At 34.4% G+C, this 23,388-nt stretch overlaps 3 protein-coding genes across 3 annotated transcripts; all 3 read left to right on the forward strand.

Annotated features, from left to right (window-relative positions):
- Positions 1 to 2,183: 2,183 nt before the first annotated feature.
- On the forward strand, positions 2,184 to 6,175 carry LOC129803563 (gastrula zinc finger protein xFG20-1-like). Its single transcript, XM_055850225.1, has 7 exons — positions 2,184 to 2,491; positions 2,559 to 2,663; positions 2,729 to 2,929; positions 3,051 to 3,974; positions 4,044 to 4,160; positions 4,237 to 4,479; positions 5,923 to 6,175. The coding sequence occupies exons 1-7, from the start codon at positions 2,249 to 2,251 to the stop codon at positions 6,073 to 6,075; spliced, it is 1,986 nt and encodes a 661-aa protein (XP_055706200.1). The 5' UTR covers positions 2,184 to 2,248; the 3' UTR covers positions 6,076 to 6,175.
- Positions 6,176 to 7,960: 1,785 nt separating this feature from the next.
- Positions 7,961 to 13,290, forward strand: LOC129803566 (zinc finger protein 62 homolog). Its single transcript, XM_055850235.1, has 7 exons — positions 7,961 to 8,287; positions 8,343 to 8,450; positions 8,517 to 8,720; positions 11,211 to 12,035; positions 12,096 to 12,242; positions 12,363 to 12,620; positions 13,084 to 13,290. Exons 1-7 carry the CDS (start codon positions 8,048 to 8,050, stop codon positions 13,237 to 13,239), a joined length of 1,938 nt encoding a protein of 645 aa, XP_055706210.1. The 5' UTR covers positions 7,961 to 8,047; the 3' UTR covers positions 13,240 to 13,290.
- Positions 13,291 to 13,350: 60 nt separating this feature from the next.
- Positions 13,351 to 22,480, forward strand: LOC129803565 (zinc finger protein 227-like). The gene is made up of 6 exons (XM_055850234.1): positions 13,351 to 13,696; positions 13,758 to 13,865; positions 16,244 to 17,248; positions 21,575 to 21,757; positions 21,836 to 22,093; positions 22,258 to 22,480. The coding sequence occupies exons 1-6, from the start codon at positions 13,460 to 13,462 to the stop codon at positions 22,408 to 22,410; spliced, it is 1,944 nt and encodes a 647-aa protein (XP_055706209.1). The 5' UTR covers positions 13,351 to 13,459; the 3' UTR covers positions 22,411 to 22,480.
- The last annotated feature ends 908 nt before the right edge of the window (positions 22,481 to 23,388 follow it).

Consider the following 23,388-nt stretch of genomic DNA (forward strand, 5'->3'; position numbering starts at 1 on the left):
TTGTTCTCTTAAGGCTTTTATACACTAATGACCAGCGCACAATAACTTTTGTTTATAAAAATGTTTTCAAAATTGTCTATAAGAATGAGCGAGATGACTAGATCTACATTTCATTCACTCTCACTAAAATGTCAAAAATATGTTTACAAAACAAAAGTTATTGTGCGCTGGGCATAACAATCAAGAAAATTACATCTGCAGGACGTCAAACTCCCATATAAAATGCATATGGCAACAACTGCCACTTGGTCCTTCAGAGTGCAGTTTTTTTTTGTTTTTGCAATATATTTACATTAATATTTATCTTTTATTAAAAATTTTATAACGAGAAAATAGACAGATAAATTATGCACGCATTCAATCAGATCTCCTAGCGAAATGATACATTCTTCATCATGAAAAATAAAATTTAAAACAAAATTGGCAGCGGCTGCCACTGGGGTCCTTCCAAGTGTTAAAAGTATTTTCATTTTCAAAGGACTACTAGTGAATTTCAGTAGAAATATCTGCATTAAAACCCACGAAACTTATGTTTAGTGAGTTCCAGCAAATGTTAAGCCTCGTATGTAGTGTGTCAGGAAATAACTTGGCTATGAACGAGCTTAATCGTTTCTGGACATTAGTCGTAAGTATGCCAGCACATTACTTACTTAAATACTTAAATGGCCACTTACGTCCCTTTAAGAGACAAGGCCTCCTGCACAACACCTCGCCATTCCACACGATTCAAAGGTTTTGAGGACATCGTCCACTATATTTTTCCATCTTGTCCGGGGACGCCTCCTCCTACTCGTCGCCTCCGGATTTCACTCATACAATTTCCTAGACATCCTCTCTTCTGGCATACGGCAGATGTGACCGAGCCAGCTCACACAGAAAAAAATATTTTGTAAAAATGTTCGTAAATGTTTGTGAATTCCTAAGTAATTTATAAAGTCCTGGGGGACTTAAGAAATGCTCGTAAATCGTATAACCCACAAACAAGTTCGTAAAGCTTTGTACTTTTTCACAAACATTTGTTATAACATGATCACTTGACAAGCATTTTTTGTACTTTTACAAACATTTGTTCGTAAATGTTCGTAAACACATAATGTTTGTAAAATTTTCTCATTTGTTCGTTTTGTTTATCTGACGAATATATTACGAACATTTACGAACAAGTGACAAAATTTTACAAACATTTTTTGTGTGTTTACGAACATTTACTTACAAATGTTTGTAAAAGTACAAAAAATGCTCGTCAAGTGATCATGTTACGAACAATGTTTGTGAAAAAAGTACAAAGCTTTACGAACTTGTTTGTGGGGTTATACGATTTACGAGCATTTCGTAAGTCCCCCATAGGAATTCACAAACATTTACGAACATTTTTACAAAATATTTTTTTCTGTGCAGTCTTCTCTCCCGAATAGAGGCCATAATATGTCGGACTGTCCATAAAACTCCTCCAGTTCGTGGTTAATCCTTATTCGGAATTCCCCTGTAGTTTCCTCATTGAAAGGCCCGTAGATTTGTCGTATGATCCGTCTCAAAGATCAGCAGCCTTTTCTGTGCGGGTCAACGGTACTGTTTCCAGATCATTCGTTATGACTAGCTTCAGTATGGTTCTGTATATTTTGATCTTTGTTGACCGCGAGACGTTTCTGGATCGAAATATCGACGAGAGTGCAAAGAAACTTCTACTCCGATCCGAATGTATTTAAAGTCCTTAACAACCTCAAAATTTCACTCGTCCAGGTGACATTATGACACGGGATCTGGATGCTGTGTCGCCAGTGACCATGTACTTCGTTTTACCTTCGTTAACCTTGAGTCCCATCCTCTCAGCTGCTGCAGATACTTCGACGAAAGTTCCTTGAGAGTGTAGACTGTGGAGTGTGGAGCGGCCGGAGCGGCACATGGTCGCAATCGGTAATCGGTAAATTTCAAAGTCTTGGTAAGGTAAAGTACCCTTACTCGACCGGGTTCCTCTATTCGACCGGTGGGTCAATTTTTGAATATTTGATGGTGAATTTCATCAATTTCTATGAATTTGTCACTGATTCGTATTATTTAAAGAATAATTGACCTATTAATGTTAGATCATACACAAAATATTATAGCAAATATAATTAAATTGAATAAATAAATCTACCGGTCGAATAGAGGAACCGGTCGAATAGGGTACTTTACCTTATTCTGTTGATAGGTTTCGGAATTTCGCGTGCTTTTGTTATTTTGTGGAAAAGTTAATGTGAGTGTGATTATGGAGTCATACAGCCTAAAGCACAGGATTTTCCTAGTCAAGCAGTTCTATCAGGAGTTGGGGAATTATGCGTGTGTAAAGGATAATTATGAAGATTATTATGGGAAAACGAAGGACAGTCCAGAATTCTCCAAAGATGTCCTCATTAAGATTATCTGGCTTTTCGAACAGACTGGCAGTGTCTGCAACCAATCTGATAAGAGTCTCCCAGAACCAAAAATACAGAATCCGAACTTACAGAAGGTATCAATTTCAACTCATTTCTCATCTCCTGAAATATTTCATTTAAATGATATACAATACACCCTAGTATCCTCCCCAGAGGAAATCAGGAAGTACAACGCCTATTCCTTTTGGGACTTCATACGAATGTGAGATGTGCAGCAAGGATTTCCTGAACCACAACAATTTAAAGGTATTGAAAAACACCCTTTGATATCTTTCCGATGGTCTTACTTTTAAGCTTATGTGTCTTTTCAGTATCACATTTTGCAATCCCATGAACTGGAGGACATTTTCAAATGTGACATCTGTTCTGTGGATTGCAGAACCAGGTTCAGGTACATTGAACATATGAGAAGCCACGGAAATGCAACACCTTTCTCAAGCTTTGGTCCGCTGACTAAAATAAAACAGTGCGAATATTGCGGAAAATTTATTTCAAACTCGATCTATGATAAGGTAGGTCACTGATATTGTAATTGATCAATAATCTAATTAATTAAATTTCTTTTTGTCTCTATCTCGATCTTGATCTCAAAATCGATTTTGAATGAGAAAATGTATTAATTTTCTGGTACAGCACAGACAAATCCACAGTAAAGAATACAGCGTATATCAATGTAATATCTGTGGAAAATCATATACTTGGGAATGTGGTTTGAAATTGCACATGGTGATGCATAATATAAATTTGAATACATATGTATATCCCACTTGTGAAATTTGTGGACTGAAAATGGGCGGTGAACGAACTCTAAAGCTTCACATGGAAAAAGCTCATTCTTCAATAATCAATGAAAGGAACTTTCAGGAAATGAATATTAAAGCAGGACCTAATAAGGAGAACCGCGCTCAGTCCATTGATATTCCATCACATCCAAACGCAGTGAATGACACAATAGACAGTATTAAACTTGAAAATACGGTAGAAATATTAACTAGTGAAGATATCAGTATGAATAATCTCTCAGAATCAGAAAACTTTGGAAATTTTCATAACCTCTCCAACATGTCTGAGACCGTTGAACCGAATTCAGGATCAATGTTTAAAACGCTTAAAACCACAGATGCAGAAATTGATTCATTAATAGATGGAGCCTTAAATACTCCAGACACTAGCGAAGCATTTGCTAATGAAAGAAATGAGGGCAGTGATGGAATCCCTGATGACTTATTCTTTACTGATATTGGAGTTGGAACTTCCACAGAATCCAAAAAAGAATCAAAAATTCAAAAAAACAAGAAATCCAGTTCTACTGTTCTTTGCCACTTATGTGGAAAAGTAATTAAAAATTATGGAAACAGTAACAAAAATCATTTAAATAACCACATGAAACTCCATAGTGATGAGCTTCAGCATAAGTGTACTGTGAAAGGTTGCTATCGTGCGTACAGATGGCCAGGATCTTTGAAGTTGCATGAAATGTCCCATAATAACGGCAGTAACGCCAAACATTCTTGCAGTTTCTGCCATAAAATTTTCGCATTTGCCTATTTATTGAAGGTAATGCTTTTTTTCTTTTATTTTGCGAATGTTAAATGCCCAACAATTTCATATCTCCTTATATTGCAGAAACATTTGAAGGAGATTCATTCCGATAAAATACATGAGTGCGAAAAATGTGGTGAAGTATTTTTGGAGGAAGAGGAACATGATAGTCACACAAAGAATTGCAACAAAATTAAAAAGGTATTTTACGAAAAATAAGTTTTTTTTTTATTTTAATATATTAATTTTATTTTATTTTCCTACGAAAACTCAAAAGAAAACAGTGACTCAATTTCCTTGTGTTATCTGTGGGAAAACATACAAAGTCTCAAATTTGCTTAAGAAACATGTGAAAATTCATGAGAAAGCCGAGGAAGCTCTTAAGTGTCCAGAGCCAGGATGTGGCAAATCCTTCCCAATTAAAAAGCACTTGCAACTGCATATTGCCACACACAAAAATCGCAAATATTACACATGCGCCCATTGCGAATGTAATTTTAAAGTTCGTCATGGATTGGTGGTAAGTTCTCTTTACTTTGATTACTATGAGATTTTTAACAATCCTACGTACTATTTTAGCTGAGATTTTTTACAATCTCAGATTTTGTGGTTCAAAATGAAATGCAAACTCGTCGGATCGGGCTCAAAATTTGTATGCACACGTTTTGACTCTCATAGATCACGAATATCACACCCACTAAAAATCGATTTTCGTGGCCGTCCGGTCGTCCGTCCCGTCGATTCTATTCTGCACAAACGCCTTTGGTGAGAGAACGGGATATATCGACAAGGGGTTTTCAGCAAAGGTTAAATATCCATTTTGGAATACCACCAAAATTTGTTTTCTGAATAACTCAATCTCTATGGCATGGATCGATCTCAAATTTTAATATGTTGTAGCTGGTCCTAAGAACTTTCGAACAGTATCAAACTTAAAGTACCGCGACCTCCCTGACCACAGAGCTATAAGTTGTTAGACGAAAAGCCACGATAAGCGTAAAATCCCTCTGCTGTGGCTTACCCATAGAGTTTACACCATAACGGTATGTCCCACACGAGCATAGCGTGCACCTCGAGGCGAGATATTCGCTCATTGCTCGGCCAGTCCCTCAGTACGTAACGAGCGCCCAGGCAGTGCAGTGGTGTCTGAGGGTCGTTCCTCAGGTGTTTGCGCCACTTAAGCCTCGATCTCTCTGATTTCGGTTAACAAAGTTTTGTAAAGCTCTCGTAAAATTCTACTACTACTTGAACAACCCCCCCCCCCATTTTCATCCGATTTGATCGTAGGTCCAATTAATCAAAAAATCGATATTTGAAAATTTTAATTGTAGCAAAGGTCGAAGGCTTTCCAATGGTGGGTCGCACTTTGCCCTCGATCTAGCCCAATTCGAACAATTAAGGAAAATAACCTGACCGGATCATATCTTCGATGTTTCTGAAGCGATTTAAATGAAATTTTAGTATTTTGTATCAGTAGTAATTGAGAATTTACTACATACACCGAAATTGACCAGACTCTATCTCTAATGTTTATTAACTGATTTCAATGAAGTTTTTTTCTTCCGCTAGCATTTTGTACTCAAACTATTTAAAATAGAAAATGACCAGTAATGAGCCCAGATAAGCTTATGGTAACTGATATTCTTTATAGGCGCCCTTGGAGAGCTTGAAACTCGAGGTGCTTGCAACTCGGAATGCATGAAAATTCGATTGTGAGTTGAATTTTGAGGGCAAAGAATTTTGAGGATAAAGAATTGCGTCGAGCCAATTTTATCCATTTTGGATGACAAGAATAATTCACTCGAAGCAATTCTTTACCTTTGAAATTCAACTCAATCGAATTTTCACGCATTCTGTGTTGCAAACTCCCCGAGTTGCACGTATTTCGAGGTCACCTTGTAAAGAATCTAAGCTATCATAAGCTTATCAGCACTTATCACTGGTTTTTCTCTTTCTATTACAGACTCACATGCAGAAAGTTCATCTCAAGGAAGAACCAATTTATCAATGCAATATATGCCCTTATAAAGTTTGGTATCGTCGACCATACCACAGACACATGAGGAAATGTCATAATGCTTTTGAGCCAATCCTCAAAAGACGGACAAAATTTTAAACATTATGTACTGGATGAAATAGAAAATTCAGATGTCTTATAAATAAAAACCAAAAAATTATTATAATATAATTTTGAATTCTCAAAAATTCATTTAAAATGACTTTTTTTTTATTTCAAAGGGTTTTTATAATCTGTTACTAAGTTACTACTACTGTTAAGTAGGGTACATCCACATAATTTTGGAAAATGTGAATTTGGATTTTATAATAAACTGAATTAATAATAAGTGGGATGCTGAAAAATACCTCATTTTTTAAGGAAATAAAAATTGCTACCTTAAGTCATTTTTGGTAAGTAAATAAGTTTAAGTCAAAAATTCAATTTAGCCAACTAATAAAATCCATTTTGGTAAGTGAAATATGGTTCGTAATTTCTTAATTTTCTCTATGTCAATAATATTTCATCACTTACCAATTTTCGTTTTCTTTTTTCTTGTCATATTTCATTTTTACTTATCACTATTACTAAAATGTTTACCAATGTACGCTATAGAACTTGGAGTAAAGTACAAGCGAAATTAGGGTCAAATTCGAAAAGGGGAATACTTAAGAAAATAGCTTAACTTCGGCAAGTACAGTGCCCGTTCTCTAATCCGGATCGGCGTAATCCGGACGAGATCGACGGTTACATTTAAATTATTTTTGATGTCATGTATGCATGTGTCTTCTTCACCAATGAAAATGAATTATCCTGTGATGTTCTTGTTTAATAATTAATCAAGATCAGTGGCAAAAAGACAGTCAGAGCCAGTGTGTCCCCATAGCTCAGTTGGTAGAGCATTCGCCTAGACAGCGAAAAGACCCCAGTTCGATCCCGGGTGGAGACAGGATTTTTTCCGGTCTCTACTTGGGTTAAAATTGTGGTTGGGAATCACTTGTTCTGATTGTCGCTCTCTGTGTATAATAGCATAAAATTTTCTAATTATGTCTTTTTATAATCTTCTTTAAAACTTTTGTTCTAATTCTACAAAAAAACCTTGCATTATAATTTTCGAGATGTTGAACAAATTCAAAAAATTCATCCGGGTTACGAAGAGGTCATCTGTCATATTGTCTCCCAATCATCCGGATTACAAAGCGGGCACTGTATTTATGGGATCTAAATCACCCTATAGAGGTAAATATTTATGGAAAAAATATTTTAATATTGTGAAATTTCAAAACATGCTAAAAAAAAAGAAAAATAATTACTATATAATATTAGCATTATAGTTTTTATCAGTTCGTATTCAATTAAAATTTCCGTACATTACGTCGAAAAATTTCTGTAAAAAGTTTCAGTTCATTTAACTTTTGAAAGATTGAAGTGGCATTTTATGCCAATTTTCTATTTTTATACACTAGGGGGATGTGCGCTACCTTCGGACGACTCAAGCTTCGAACGACTCACTTTTTTCAATATGTTTTTAATAAATTTGACCAATTACGATATTATATTTTTATATCTAGTCCAATGCCTTAAATCTCCTGAAAAAAAACCATTGGTAAAATCAGTTAAGAAAGAATATAGAAAGAAAGGAGAAAATGGAGTGGTCTGAAGATTGAGTGATACAAAGGTAGCGCAATTTTCCCTACAGTGAAAAACTATTTTTAAATATAAAAAATGCATGTGCAGAAATTTTTTTCGGCTTTATTTCTCTATTAAAAGATTAAATAAACTTTTATTTTAATATGAAATAGTGAACAAGCGATTTTTTGTCGATTCAAAGGGTTGAACAAAAACTATAAAAATTATGGATGCTTAATATGGCCACTTACAATAAATTGCGCTATACCGGTCTGCTTTTAAAAACTAGAAACGAGCACACGGCGAATAGATGTTAACCTTGGATTTTTTATGAATCGGTTCTAAAACGGTTCAACGTGAAATAAAGGGGAATTGTGCTTTTGAAAGGTTTTCTTGATAAATAATGTGACGAGATTTGTTATTTGGATTGTGCAAATCGTGCGAAATCAAGTTGATAAAAAAGATGGTTAATAATTTGGAGCATTACACCCTCAAACAGAGAATCTTCCTGATTAAACACTTCTATCAGGAACTAGGCAATTTTGCGTGCTTGAAGAAAAGCTACGAAAACCATTACGGTAACAACGAAAATTGTCCAGACTTTTCTGAGGACGCTGCAACTGAGATCATCAGGCATTTTGAGCAAACTGGATGCATCCGAATAGATCATTTTAGGAAAATTGAAAATTCACCGCTACAAGAGGTATTGTCATACCTCAAATGTACTTAAATATTAATTATTCGTTTTTTTTTTAAAGGTCCGTAAAGACAGAAACTCAGGAAAGATGGACTTGAACAATCCCACTAGATCTGAGCTCAAATGCGAAATGTGCAGGAAATCTTTCCTATATCTCAGTAATTTGAAGGTAATTGCAAATTCAATTTGAATATATTTTTTTTCTCTAAATAAGTATTTCCTTTGTATTTTTAAGCGTCATGTTTTGGATTCACATGAGTTGGAAGATGCCTATAAGTGTGATGAATGTTCCGTGAATCTCTTGAAGAAGCACACTTTCCTCATGCACATGAAGAACCATCAGGATGTTGTTGAATCGAAAGCCAAAGTGGATCATTTCCAAAAATTTAAGCAGTGTGAGGAGTGCGGAAAAATGTGCACGAACTCGACTTATTACGAGGTAGGTAACTGATATTGTTGATTTTGGATATTTATTTTTTTTTTAGATTTCAAATTTGAATTCTAAGAAAAAATGATATCGTGTAGATTTAGACGGTTTTTCTGAATTCATGCTCTGAGAAAAAAATTCGAAAATCAGAAATTCAACACTTTAGGTGTAAAAATATATCAACATTTTTTAATGTTAATTTTACACCTTCTGAGGGTAAAATCAACATGAAAAGGGTAACTTTAACCCATAATACACCTAAAAAGGGTAATATTTACACCGATCTTGGATCAATAATGCAGGGTAAAATTAACATTTCCGGAATGTTATCTTAACTTTTTCGGATTTCTCTCAGTGTGTATACGTAGTACGCAAATGATGGAAAGAGAACCACAATAATTTTAATCAAACTATTTTCTTTCAATTTTAGTCAATATTAGTCCACATTTAATGTTAACCAATTAGTTTATCGAATTCAGTTTCCGCAATACAATTTTTTATTCTAAAATAGAATAATCATACCACAGAAGCAACCTAAAGGAAGGACAATGGACGAAACGGTTCAAACTTTCTCCACGAATGAAACTTAAACCATTGAAAAGGTATTGGCAAAGATAACAATTTTTGTTCTGGAACCATCCCAAAAAAAATGTATAAAAAGAACTAGAGTAGAGCATAAAACGATAAAACATTTATGCTCAAGATACCAGTTAAATTATTTAACAAAATTCTATTCTTTATGTAAGACGAATCGGTTCCGCGGCTAAAGATCCTGCCGTTATTTTGAATTCCTAAAGACTGATTGGGTACACAATGTGCCTTGTCCCTAGGGTTAGCCCTCTGAGTGGGAGATGAAGGGTGTGCATCTTTACCGTCCAATAGTAAACATGGCTTTCGATGTGCATAAGACTATGGACATGGAGCACTCATGCCTTCCTTTGGCATAACGCTCTTGCAGACGATCAGTTGAACTTAAGCTGGGAGTACAAACGCACCCTTAACAAGAGAATCCTTGTTGGGCCACCACCACCAGTCGCGCTACTTTGCCCGATTTCCAAGACCTCGGTTATTTTAATCTCACATTTACAATAACGGTTTGTCGTACTTAGGTTGTTGATGTCAAAGAACAATTTGTAGAGGAGGACATAGGAAGATTTTCCTAGAACAAATCTTAACTCTATCTTTTCATCACTTCATTACTTTGTAATTTTCCAGATGTTTCTCATAAATCCTTAAATGTCCTTCAATTCAAATTCATAAAAAGGATTATGCATATAGAAACTTGTCTCCTATACAGAAATATCCTCCTTGGAAAAATAGTTTAGTTTTTTTTAAGATCGTGGGGTGCTAAAAACATACTGTTACCTGAAAACTTGAAATAATAAATTCACAGCAAAAATATTCTCATTAGTTCATTGTACTCTGAATTTTTTCTTTAATATTTCATGGTAACGGTACCTTTTCGATTCTAAGATCTTCAGCAGCCCCTAGCTCTTTTTTGAAAGACAATATTATTGTGAAGAAGAAAGTTCATCATAATCATTTTTAACCGCTTAACCCAACCCTATTGGGGTCGCCAGCTCATGACATTCAATTTAGCATCCCACGCTTGTCGATCCTCCGCCACTTCAGGAAGATGTTCAGGTTCGATCCCAAGGCACTCCAGGGCAAGATTCTGAATTTGATTCAGCCACCTGAATCTAGGTCTGTCTTGAGGTCAACGCCTATTACAATGGCCTACAATGGCTTGCATAGCTTTCTAGGGAATCTCTTGAAGAAGAAAGTTATTTCATGTAATCCTTTTCGTAGAAATAAAGGATATTTAAAGATTTATGAGAACAAATCATCTCTGAGGTGAAATGAAGGGATAGGAATAGGATTTGTTTAAGGAAAATGTTCCTTTTTTCTTTGCCTAGAAATCGTTCTTTATTAACAACAAATTACACATTTTTAAGAACCTTCGCCTTCATATACAGGAAACTTGACGTAATGGACTATAAGTTCCTTCTAAAGAGATATATATATATATATATATTCGAGAGACTCCAAGGATTTTGACTTAATTTTCCAAGGACTGACAATCCTTTTTGGCTCGGGTCTTGTAATTTTTAAATCATACCAATACCTACAAAATGAACCATTTCTGTTCATTGTCCTTTCTTGATAAAAGTTTCATATAGCTTACTGGTAAATGATTGGATAACTCTTCTCCTACTTAATCCAATGACTCCTTTTTAATACAGTAGAGTAAATTTGCTTCAAAATCAAGGGAGAAAGTTGCCAACAACATTTTTCGCCCGATTGTGCGAGAGTCTACTGCAATGGAAATCTACAAGGAAATCTGTTTACTGGCTCAACCTTTATTGGTTTTGCGAAATTGTCTTGCATTACTTAGAATAGAAATGATTACATTTGAGTTTTTTTTGTAAAATCTTATTTATAACATAAATGAGTAGAGGTAGATCTTTAATAATTTTGAATCAAATAAATTCCTTTTAATAGCACATTGCAACTCATAGTGAGAAGCCACAATATAAGTGTGAGATCTGTACAAGAGTTTTCACCTGGGAGTGTAACTTCAAATTGCACAGAATGAAGCATAAGGGAATAGTGGAAAAAAGAAACTGGCCCACCTGTGGGATTTGTGGGCAAGAAATGGCTGGCCAGCGAACGCTTAAGGTTCACATTGAAAAATCCCATTCGTCAGTAACAAAGAGCAAAAAATTTAATGTGATTATAGAACACAGTCCTGATCCAGAAGATTTGGAAATCAAGGTTGAAGAGAAGATTGATGATATTGAGGAAATGGTAGAAACTGTAGAATATTTGGATTATACTGAAGATCCAACCATAAATGAATTGTGTACTGAATCAGTAGTAGTCCTTCCATTGGAACTTCCTACTGAAGAGAGTAAAACTTTGGATGACCCTAGCGGTTCAATAGTATTTGAAGATGCGCCTGTGGAATTTATCATTGAAGACAGTGAGAGTAGTGATGACTTCCCGGGTGGAGATGAATTCTTTAATAATGCTCTAGCGAAAGTCACAGAACACGAAGATTCTGCTCGAACGCTCGATTTTCTTGAATTACCAGGACTCTGTGATATATGTGGAAAAATCATGCACACTAGAAAAGGATTAACCAGTCATATGAAAACTCATTCAGACGATCAGCCATTCAAGTGTCCAGTTCCTGGATGCAATAGAGCCTACAGATGGTCTGGTTCATATCAGTGGCACAAGATGACGGCTCATGGGGATAATAGGGGCAGGCATTACAAATGTGACATTTGTGACAAAACTTACGTTTATAATTATTTACTGAAGGTAAGATTTTTCATTTCTTGCATATTATTACTGCACTGAATATAATTGCTCATGTTGCAGAATCATTTGTTGGAAAACCACTGTGACGACGTCTTCTACTGTAAACTCTGCGATAGAGTTTTCACACAAGAGAAGGAATATGATTATCATCAGCGCGAATGGCACACTTCTGAAGATAACGCTCTTCTTAATATCATCGAAAGGAAAGTAAGTTAAAATTGTTGTTTAATTTTAAATGAATTCACATTGATAATTCGACAATTTCTCAAATTTAATTAAAAATGCATTTTTTAAAAGATTTGACTAAAGATAATACTCTTTTGGCAGAGAAATAAGCCGCCGCGAAAGCAAAAACCTATTTCGATATGTTTGGTTTGTGGAAAAACCTTCAAGTACAAACAAAATATGAAAGCACACATGAAATCCCATGCAAAATCAGATGAAGCTCTTATGTGTCCTCATGAAGGATGTGGAAGATCCTTTCCAATTGACAAATACTTGAAATTGCATTTGTTGAGGCACACTGATCAGAGATATAAATGTGCTCATTGCGACAAGGATTACAAGGATCGGAGTCAAATGAAGGTGATTTTCTTTGATAAAAATTTCATACTGAAGAAAAAAACTAAGTATAACGGCGTTATCACACTTGCACATTAATTTTTTTTTAATGAGATTCACATTAATTGTCGCTTATGAGCGTCCAAATATGTTATTTGTGTCTTTGAGTCACTTAATATTTGGGGTTTTTCTATTTATTGATAAAGAAGTGGACTTAGCCTGCAAAAATAAATTTAATTTTACCTAAAGCATAATTTTTTTCACATTAAAAAATTAAAGAGAAAATCGCATTAATGCTATAAATCAATTTACATCAAATTTTGCGGACGAAGTCTACCTTTTTATCAACAAATAGATCAAATTTTAAATATAAAATGATTCAAACACACAAATTACACATTTGGACTCTCACCAGCGACAATTAATGTGAATCATATTAAAATTTTAATGTGCAAGTGTGATAACACAGTAACTCTATGAATTTCAGAGACATATTAAGCAAGTTCATTTAAAAGAGGATCCACGGTATAAGTGTCATATATGTAATTACGGAGTGTGGCATGCAGGATCATTCAGGAGGCACATGAAAGGTCATAATATCGATGATCCGTTTCCGAACAAACGACAAAAACTCTACAAATAAATTTTGGAATTTGCAAAATGAATAAAATAAAGAAATCGAGCACTCACCCAATTGCTTGGTGCATTGGATTCTGTTGATGGGTTTCCAATCGGTTTTCTGCAGAACAGTTGAATGGTTTCTACAACAAATGAGGGGAAGTTGAGCTGATGGCAGGTTTCTTCAGTTGACTTAGGAGGAGAGTGTTTACGTTTTCGTCGCGTGTAATGTTGTGCTAAAAAGGATGGTGAATAATTTGGATGCTTGGAGCCTGAAACACCGGCTATTCCTGGTCAAACATTTCTACCAGGAGCTAGGCAGTTATACATGTGTGAGATACAACTATGAGGATCACTTCAAGGACTGCAAAGACAGTCCGGCTTTCTCCAGGGCTGTTCTCGATGAGGTTATCCGGGTATTCGAGGAGACTGGGAGTGTCTGGAGGACTTCACAGAATTTTCATAATTATGCCCTGAAAGATGTTAGTTACATTATCTTAATTTGTTGTGTTGATTACTAATTTACTAAATATTCACTTTCAGGTCCGGAATGACAATAGCCCTTTAAAAGAATCCCTGCCCAAGCCCACTGATTCTCTCTTCAAATGCGAACTCTGTGAGAAATCCTTTCTCAATTTCACCAATTTAAAGGTAATCCAAGAATAAGTCCATTCCTAATGCTATTAATTACATGATAAATTATTAAGAGTCCACCCATTTTTTCCGGAAGTGTTCTGTTTGACCTAATGGGAAAGAGAAATGATATAAAACAATTTTCACGTAATTTATTTTCATGACATCCTTTAACGTTTAACATAACGAAAATTTCCGATCTCAATTTCCTCATCTCAATTTTTTGTTTTCTTTAAAAAGCAGAAAAAAAATTTATTGCTAGAACTCCATAGAGAGAGTATTGTATTAGGGGAAAGCCGGTATATTTGAGACACTTTTTTAGATTTTCATTTTAAGAAGGCATTATTTCCAAAACTCGGAAAATTGTCTTGTATTTTTGTATAGCGTTTAGTATATTCACTAGATTTTAATAAAATTACCTAACTCCCTCCCCCTAAAGGGATCGTATTTTGCTTGAATTTTGGATATCTGAAGTTTAGAGTTATTTGACGTCACCCTGTTTATCCGTCTGTGTGTTCCCACCGCTATATGGGCTTCAGACCTAAGGTTTAGCTATATGGCTTAACTACTCTAATTTTTTATCAACTTAGGATTGGATTATTAAGGACAAATGACCTATTAGGTTCTCGAAAAGCAATAAAATTGCTCGCAATTTAAGATTTGGAGACATTCGGGAACTGGGCTAAATCTCTAGTCCGAAGCCGGCCTTACAGGCCAAACGGTTAGTGATAGACTTTGGATCTAATTTTCTCTCATCTCTCCCCTTCACCTCCAAGACCATGTTATTTTGGAATTTTTTGTAAACGGCATTTCATCCATATACGAAATTACCGTTGAATCATCATTCCTAATAACGGGGTTTCAAGGTTAAAGGTTAAAAAGGATTTTTAGAGAGCGAATTTCTCAACCAAATGGAGCCATGTTTAAGCTCGTTGGGAAGGTCTTGAAATTCCTGGTAAACCTGAACTGGTTCCAATACGTTTTGAACTGGCAATGAATCGATAAATAATTTTTGTCCGGAAATAACTTAGGGGGAAGTAGGGCACTTTCGAAATTGCGATTTTTCACCTATTTTCAAATGAAATTGAGCTTTATCGTGATATAAATTAGCTGTAAAAATAGATTTAGAAGCTGAATTACATTATGATATGACTCAGTTCCACTTAAACATAGGAGAAAAATCCCAATTTCAAAGGTGCCCCACGTTCCCCTATATTATCCTTAAGCTTTTCTGGATTCGTTCATTTTTGGATATGTTTTGGAGCCTAGTCCCGCTGAACATGTCGTTGTCGACACCTATCACCAGAAAAATTTCCATTCAAATTATATTATTGCAAGTTAAGTGTTCCCCTCCCTAGAGGACCTAATTTTCAATGGATTTGGTTAAATTTGGATTTCTTTTTGTAAGGTCTTGTAATTCTGAACCTGACTGCATCGGTCACAATCGGTGACGTAACGTAACAGTAATCACACTATTTTTATAATACCGTTTTCCGCTTTTTTCAGTTTTTTAGCTCATATAAAAATGAAATATTAAGAGCTATTGACTTACAGTAGACTCTCTCTCAATTGGACATTTAATCTTTTTTGCACCCAAAAATTTCTAAAAAGAATATAAAGCAGAGCTCCTTCTCGGGAGTTCGAGCAATTTGAAAGCCTCGGACGCTTAGCCACCCCTTTTTAATATCCTTATTAAATTCAAGACAAGGTTTATGTGTGAAGCCATTCTTATAATTATGAGAAACAGAGCTAATTACTCTGAGCAGTCTGAGCATTATAGAAACGTAGAATTACTATTTCTCAGAAATTTTGCACTAAAAATTTCGGATATAAATAAAATGGTTATTACACAAAATTGTTAAAAAAAATATATATATATACAAACGTTAAAAATATTAAATAGGCATATTTTTATAGGAAATTTATTCCTCTTTGTCGAAGATAATTTTTCTCTATCATAACGAGAAATGTGCTTAAATTGAGTTAATCAGTATTGATATTTTCTGTAAGCCAAATATTCCCAAAAAAAGGGCTCAAAATTTCATTATTATTTATTTTACATAATCCTTCCTCGAATCCCTTGAAATTTTGTAAATTTATGAAGGTTCATGAAGGCTATCTGTAAAAAAAATTCCATGCCTCAGTCTCTTTTATTTCAGAAAATAGTGAATATTGAAATTTTCATTTTGACAAATTTTGCCCCAGTCTCCCCTATATATTTAGTTTAGAATAAAGAGTGGTTTCCTCAATGTTCCTTCGAAGACAAACTATAAGATACCACCGGTACCACTATCTAATACTATACGTGGCTAATCTGCCCCGGTCTCCCCTATTGTAATTGTTGTCTCTTGTAGTTTTAGTCATTTGAGAATGAAATATTTTCATCCTTTTACTAGCGTCATGTTCTGCAATCCCATGATCTTGAGGATATTTACAAATGTGATTTCTGTTCAATGGATTTTCGGAAAAAATACAAATTCTTGCGGCACATGAGGAGTCACAATGAAAATATTTCGTCAACCGAATCGCGAATGAAGAGTCCTACAGAATTTAAGCGATGCCAAGAATGTGGAAAATTTTGTTCAAGTTCTACTTTGGAAGAACACTTAAAAACTCACAGAGTGGACCATCCACTCAAATGTAATATCTGTGGGAAGGTTTTTGCATGGAGATATGGCTTTAAATTGCACATGATGACCCACAGGGGTTTTCCTGTGCAGAAAAAGTGGCCAAAATGTGATATTTGCGAGAGAAAATTTGCCGGAGAACGAACAATGAAGCTTCACAGGGAAAGAGCTCATGGAGCAGGAAATTCAAATCAAGCCACATCAGCAAATATTTTGGGGTCTCAAAGGAATCCTCAAGGCCCAGAAATAGCAATAGTAGAAATGAATGAGATGGAAATTAAGAAAGAAATAACTGAACCAAACGATATTCATATTGTAGAAATACCAGACGCAGAAATAGTTTCACCAATTGTTCCAAAGTTAGAAAATACACCAATGGACACAATGGAGGATAATCCTATATCGATGGATGTACAGGATGGTGATTTTGGTGACGATAGTGAGAGTAGTAATAATTTTCCAGAAGCAGATGACATGTTCTCTCCCAATATTCCCCAAATAGAAAATAAGACTAAATTGTGCGATCCATCCGGTGATCTGGCACTCTGTGATCTTTGTGGGAAGGTACTGAGTTCAAAAGGAGCCCTGAAGACTCACATGATAACCCACACCAAGGATAAGCCGTTCAAGTGTTCAATTAAAGGATGCTACAAGGCATACCGTTGGGCACAATCTCTGGACTTTCACGTACTCACTTATCATGCCAAGGACAGAGGAAGGCGAATGAAATGCATTCTTTGCAATAAGGCTTTTGTCTACACGCACATGCTAAGGGTGAGTTTATTCTCTTTTGTAATTGGATAAAATTTTCATAATTCTCTGCTTAATATTTTTAAAACTCCCGGATACTGTTATCTATGACAAATTTGATATTCTTTGATTAGTTTCAAATTCTACCAAAGTTTTTTTTTGAACTCCCTGTGATTCTGGAAATGTTAGAGTAGGGGAAGGTTTTGCAGGTTCGTATTAAAAAAGGAGTCCAAGATTTAAGATTTTTTACTGAATGCCACACACATCGAATCAATTATATCACTATATCAAAAAATTCTCTTACTTATTGGGTTCATAATTCTGCCTCACAAAATTCCTGAAAGTCCTTGGATTTTCCTCTACAGGAAAATGAAAATGAAGCGGCTTTTTTTACGAATGTGCCCTGGTTAACTCAGCTTCGTACCACTTTTTCGCACCTCTGTAGGCCTCGTTATCCCCGAAAATATTACACCGGACACAAAAATTTGGGCATCACTACTTAGATGGAACTTTCATCTACTTATTTTCACCATTTGTAGGAGGTATCACGCATTAAAAATCAATTTTAAGCGATTTTTCTAACACATGTTTTTTCACTTTCAAGAACTGTTTTTTCAAGAAGAGGATGCGATTAACTTTTTTCTTCATAACTTTAACACATTTTAGATGTAAAAATATATCAACATTTTTTAATGTTAATTTTACACCTTATTAAGGGTAAAGTTAACATGAAAAAGGGTACCTTTAACCCCTAAAAAAGGGTGATATTTACACCTATTTTGGATCAATACTGCAGGATAAAATTAACATTTCCGGAATGTTATTTTAAATTTTTCGGATTTCTCTCAGTGTTGACACTCGGAAAACCATTTTTTCTTTGCATTCTGACAGTCAGTTAAGAGCTTGGTTAGGTATGATTCTCTCATAATCACACCTAATGTAATCCTCAGATTTTCTCTAACACCTCCAATTGGTCTTACAGAACATATTGCGGACGTAACAGATTTCAAAAATGACCAGCCACCAATTTAAAGTGAAATGTGGGAAGTTCCACTTTAAAACAAGGAAAATTGAATGAGTAATACTCAAAATAGATCGAAGTGGCAATTAAAGAATCACATCTACCATAAGCAGTCTAGTTTAATCACTGTACAAATCAGAAAGCACTTATCACACCTATTGTAATCCTTGTTTTTTCTCTAACGTCTCGAATCTGTCTTACAGAACATTTTTTGAACATCAGCGTTTCTTACGGCGTTATCACACTTGCACATTAAAATTTTTTAATGAGATTCACATTAATTGTCGCTTGTGAGCGTCCAAATATGTTATTTGTGTCTTTGAGTCACTTAATATTTGGGGTTTTTCTATTTATTGATAAAGCAGTGGACTTGGTCTGCAAAAATAAGTTTAAATTTACCTAAAGCATAAATATTTGTCACATTAAAAAATTAAAGAGAAAATCGCATTAATTTTTCGCATTAATGCTATAAATCAATTTATATCAAATTTTGCGGGCCAAGTCTACCTTTTTATCAACAAATAGATCAAATTTTGAATATAAAATGATTCAAACACACAAATTACACATTTGGACTCTCACCAGCGACAATTAATGTGAATCATATTAAAATTTTAATGTGTAAGTGTAAATAACACAGTTAGACTTACCAGTGATTAATTTAAAATAAAATATGAAAAATTCCGCTTGAAAACAAAGCAAATTGGATGAAAAATTCTCAAAACGCACCGCATGAGCAATGAAAGAATCACACCTACCATAAGCAGATTCAGGCTTAATGTTTAATTTGAAGTGAAATAAAAACATCTGATGAAGTCTCATTTTGATGGGGAAGTGCGTGTTTTCCTTCGAGATTTTAGTGAAAATTGTTTAATATCCCAAATTTTTCTTGTGAATTTATTCAGTGGAATCTCTGATGAGACAAATATCCCGAGCGGCATGCACAGTGTGACCCAAAAGAGTGAGGAATTCTTAAATTGGGTGGTCAGTAATTTTGACAGATGTTTTTACGAAGCTGCAAAATTCAATTTTCCCGAGCTGCAAGGGTGGTAATTTTTATGAATTTTCCTCCACCCACAAAAACGACCCCCTTCAAGCAAAAGATTTTCACTGTAAATATTAACCCGAATAAACCCTCTATAGCTTGTAATAGTTGCTTTTTCGAAAAGACACTTGAAGTGTGAAAAAATGCATAAAATATTACACATCAGAATTACGATTTTAGGCCCATTTTTTATTTTTGCCTTTTGGACCCAGGAAAAAAGGCGTAGCTTTTAGATTATATGTTCATGGATGAAATTCATCTAGTAACTTGGAAAAAAATCAACTTTTACGAAGCTGCAACATTACGAAGGTGCAAAACCTTCCCCTACACATGGTTTCAAACAATACTCCAAAAAAATAAGCACGGGAGACCAGGGCAGAATTAGCCAGCAAATGAAATATTTCTAGAAAGACTTTTAGAGTTAATTACTTCGAATAAATAGTAGTTTGCTCATTAATCTTCCCAAGGAAAACTAATATAGGGTGAAGTAAGTACTTTTGGCCACTTTAAGGTTTCATGTGTTTGTAATTTTTATAATCTTTATTTATATAAAATGAAATTTTGTACAAAGATACCTTAAAGCCATTTCTTTCTAATAATCCAAGAGAATTCCCAATATTTTTTGGATATTTTAGTGAAAAATGCATTTTATGCAACTATGCATGTTTCAGTACTTTTGTCCACTTTGTGAGCACTTTTGGCCACTTGTTTCCAATAGAATTTAAAAAAAATAAGGCATTGAATAAACGAGCAGTAAAAAGTCAAATTTGGTCAGCAAAAAAATCGAAATGATCAGTAAAAAATAAAAAAAGGGGAGGAAAAAGTTTAAAAAGATCAGTAAAAAATTAAAAGTGGTAAGCAAAAAATTAAACATGATCAGTAAAAAGTAAAACATTATCAGTAAAAAACAAAAAGTGGTCAGTAAAAAATAAAAAGTGGTCAGTAAAAAATTTAAAATGAGCAGTAGAAATATTCGAGATGATCAGTAAAAAGTTAAAAAGCGATCAGCAAAGAATTAAAAATGAGCAGTAAAAAATAAAAAATGGTCAGTAAAAAACAAATAGAAGAAATAGCTCTCGAAAACTTTCACAAATACACAGCACAAGTCCTATTCTTATTTAACACCAATTTTATGTGATTATTAGAGTATTTTAAACGACTTTTTGCACATTTTCTACTTGATGTAAAAATCAGTCAAAAGTCGCGATTGGTTTTACTGAAAACCGCGAGGTGCGCCAAGTGTAAGGGCAGAATCACATTGACAGTAAAATGCTCACCGTCACCGTCAAAGCCCTCACCGTATTTCGTTGATTTACGCATTTTCATTGCAATTCTTACGCAAATTTTCCATTACGATATTACCTTGTCTCATACTCGGTGGCACTAGGTGAAAATAGTATAAGAAAATTGAATAAATAAAACGAAAATGCGATAAACGGTAAGCAATAAGAAAAACTGTAGGATTTTTTTGCTACAGTTTTTCGTACAGTTTTTTGCTCACCGTTTATCGCATTTTCGTTTTATTTCTTCAATTTTCTTATATTATTTTCACCTAGTGCCACCGAGTATGAGATAATGTAACACGGTAATTGAGAATTTGCTTAAGAATTGCAATGAAAATGCGTAAATCAACGAAATACGGTGAGGGCTTTGACGGTGAGCATTTTACTGTCAATGTGATTCTGCCCTAAAATGTATGGGAAAATGAATGGCCAAAAGTACTTACACAGCCGAAAAAAGTAAGCTCTTTTAGCCACATCCGATTTTCATTTAATTTGTTAGAAAATTTCATTAGGGATGATATCACAATAAAATTTAGTTAATTTAGAAGTGGACTTTCATTGAATAACATCAAATATTTTCATCAAAAATATGAAATAATGCAAAACAATTTCCCTTAACATTTACAAGTTTCTTAAGAATCCCATGTTTTTTTTTTTAGCGATACCTTGTCGAGAATTTCTTTCAATAACTTAGAATTAATCAAGTCGATACAAAATCAAATCTGGTTTTCTGATTCGTTATATTAGAGGTCACGAAATAAGACCCATTTTTCTGTTCTAAATAAACTTATAATTGCCTTACAATGTGATTTTACTTTAGGTGGCCAAAAGTGCTTACATGGCCAAAAGGGCTGACTCTACCCTACCCCATTGTTTAATTCTATCCTTTTCTCATTCTGCCCGGTATCCCTTGACAAAAATTTTCTACCTTTTTTAAACTTAAGACTGGTGTTTACAAGCATGTATGGTGAAATTTGATACATTAATTAATTGTCCTGCAGGCTCATATGAAAGTTGATCACAGTGATGAAATCTTGGCATGTGATTTCTGCAGTCACGTATTCACTGACAAAAATGAATATGATTGCCACTTGCGTGAGTGGCATAATTTTGTGGATGGAGCGACTCAAGAGGGCGAAGGCAGTCAAGGTGCCGAAGTAGATCATAAAAATTTAATTATGCTAGTGAGTAAATTTTCTCAGTTTTTCTTTTTCTTTCATTTTAAAACAGATATTTAGAAGGTATAATAATCAATTTTGCAGAACTTGAGAGGAAAGAAAGCTCGATTAAAACCCGTAACTTGTAGTATTTGTGGAAAAGATTTCCAATACAAGTACATGCTGAAGAAGCATTTAGGATCCCATGCAAAAACAGATGAAGCTCTCATGTGCCCGGAGCCAGGATGTGGCAAATCCTTCCCAATTGAGAAGTACTTGAAGCTGCATATAGCAACACATACGGAGCGGAGATTCAAATGTGCAGACTGTGATCGGAGTTACAAGGAATTCCGAATACTGAAAGTAAGTAAGGGATAGTAGGGCATTTTCATTGGTGATAGTTTTGAATTTCTTGATGAAGGCGCTTACTTGAAATTCAGAATTCTATATAATTTCTTTAATGATCTTGGGAATTCTTTTTTTTTTACTGGTGAAACCATTTCAATCTTTTTTAAATAACTTTTCAGTGGCATATCAAGAAGGAGCACTTGAAAGCTGATCCGCCTTATAAATGCAATTATTGCACTTATACGGGTTGGTATTCTGAGCAATACAAGAGACATCTAAGAGTTTACCACGAAAATGAGATACAAATGGCACAAAAAAATGTTAAAAAGTGAAATAAATGGAAAAAAATAAATTGGAAAAACTACAAAATAAAAATAAATGCTAATAACATAAAATAAAAAAGGTCAAGATTGCTCTTTTAATTTTTTAAAGATGCATTTTAAATTCTAGGACTGGGACAATGACTATTGAGTTATTAGTGGATATTTACATATTTAGAGTGGACTGAATTGAGCCTTTGCCTGCAATCAGATAACATTTCCACATAGCAAGATTGAAAATATCCGCGAAAATTTCTTTTTTAACTTTTCTAATTTATTCAAGGGGGAGATATTAGGGTGAAAATGTGTACACCACTTCCAGGCACTTCCACAATTTGTATGGAATAGCCCTTCGCACTTCCAAAATTTCGCAATGCTCTCGAAAATGCTGCAATACTTCTAGCACTTCCTGCACTTCATGCACTTCTCATACTTAGAAATAAATAGTTTATTTAATCTGATGAGAAATCTAGTTAAGAAAACTTTAAAAAAATATCTCAAGAAATTTATTATTACGTATATTATTAACATTTTGCTTATATTTTAAATTTCTAGCGACAGATATTCTTGCATACTTATTTTGAATTTTCATAAGAGACCAGTGAAGCTACTTTTGGAAAAGAGAATTTAAAAAAAAAAATGTATTGTAGTTTGTAACAATTGAAATTGCGTTTGAAAGTCTGTATGAGACCAAAAGTACGAGTACAACAACTAATTCAACACTTTAGAAGTGTCTTAATTTTTTATTAAACTTGATTCTCTCCTTGGCTCCAAAATCCTTGAAAATTAAAACATTTTGCATTCTTGGAAAAGCTTTTTAAGAATTGCTAATTAACTTTTGCAACAAACTTGGCTATTTTTTCCAAGACCTTTTCCGTTATTGTTATATTAGAGAAATTTCTCATCACCTGTCATCAATCCAGATTCAGAAAAGGATCTTTATAGCAACATATCAGGAGAAATATGGCCACATTTATACAGTTCCTCTTA

Source organism: Phlebotomus papatasi, chromosome 2 (genome assembly GCF_024763615.1).
Source record: "Phlebotomus papatasi isolate M1 chromosome 2, Ppap_2.1, whole genome shotgun sequence".
Taxonomy (NCBI): Eukaryota; Metazoa; Arthropoda; class Insecta; order Diptera; family Psychodidae; genus Phlebotomus; species Phlebotomus papatasi.

What these genes read in the sequence shown, in the direction of transcription:
- LOC129803565 (XM_055850234.1), top strand. Translation starts at nt 13,460, where the DNA reads ATGGTGAATAATTTGGATGCTTGGAGCCTGAAACACCGGCTATTCCTG. An exon ending in TCTACACGCACATGCTAAGG is followed by an intron (nt 17,249 to 21,574) that starts GTGAGTTTATTC and finishes ATTGTCCTGCAG; the next exon opens with GCTCATATGAAAGTTGATCA. An exon ending in ATAAAAATTTAATTATGCTA is followed by an intron (nt 21,758 to 21,835) that starts GTGAGTAAATTT and finishes TCAATTTTGCAG; the next exon opens with AACTTGAGAGGAAAGAAAGC.
- LOC129803563 (XM_055850225.1), top strand. Translation starts at nt 2,249, where the DNA reads ATGGAGTCATACAGCCTAAAGCACAGGATTTTCCTAGTCAAGCAGTTC. An exon ending in TGAACCACAACAATTTAAAG is followed by an intron (nt 2,664 to 2,728) that starts GTATTGAAAAAC and finishes GTGTCTTTTCAG; the next exon opens with TATCACATTTTGCAATCCCA. An exon ending in ATTGCAACAAAATTAAAAAG is followed by an intron (nt 4,161 to 4,236) that starts GTATTTTACGAA and finishes AAAACTCAAAAG; the next exon opens with AAAACAGTGACTCAATTTCC.
- LOC129803566 (XM_055850235.1), top strand. Translation starts at nt 8,048, where the DNA reads ATGGTTAATAATTTGGAGCATTACACCCTCAAACAGAGAATCTTCCTG. An exon ending in AAAATTCACCGCTACAAGAG is followed by an intron (nt 8,288 to 8,342) that starts GTATTGTCATAC and finishes TTTTTTTTAAAG; the next exon opens with GTCCGTAAAGACAGAAACTC. An exon ending in TATATCTCAGTAATTTGAAG is followed by an intron (nt 8,451 to 8,516) that starts GTAATTGCAAAT and finishes TGTATTTTTAAG; the next exon opens with CGTCATGTTTTGGATTCACA.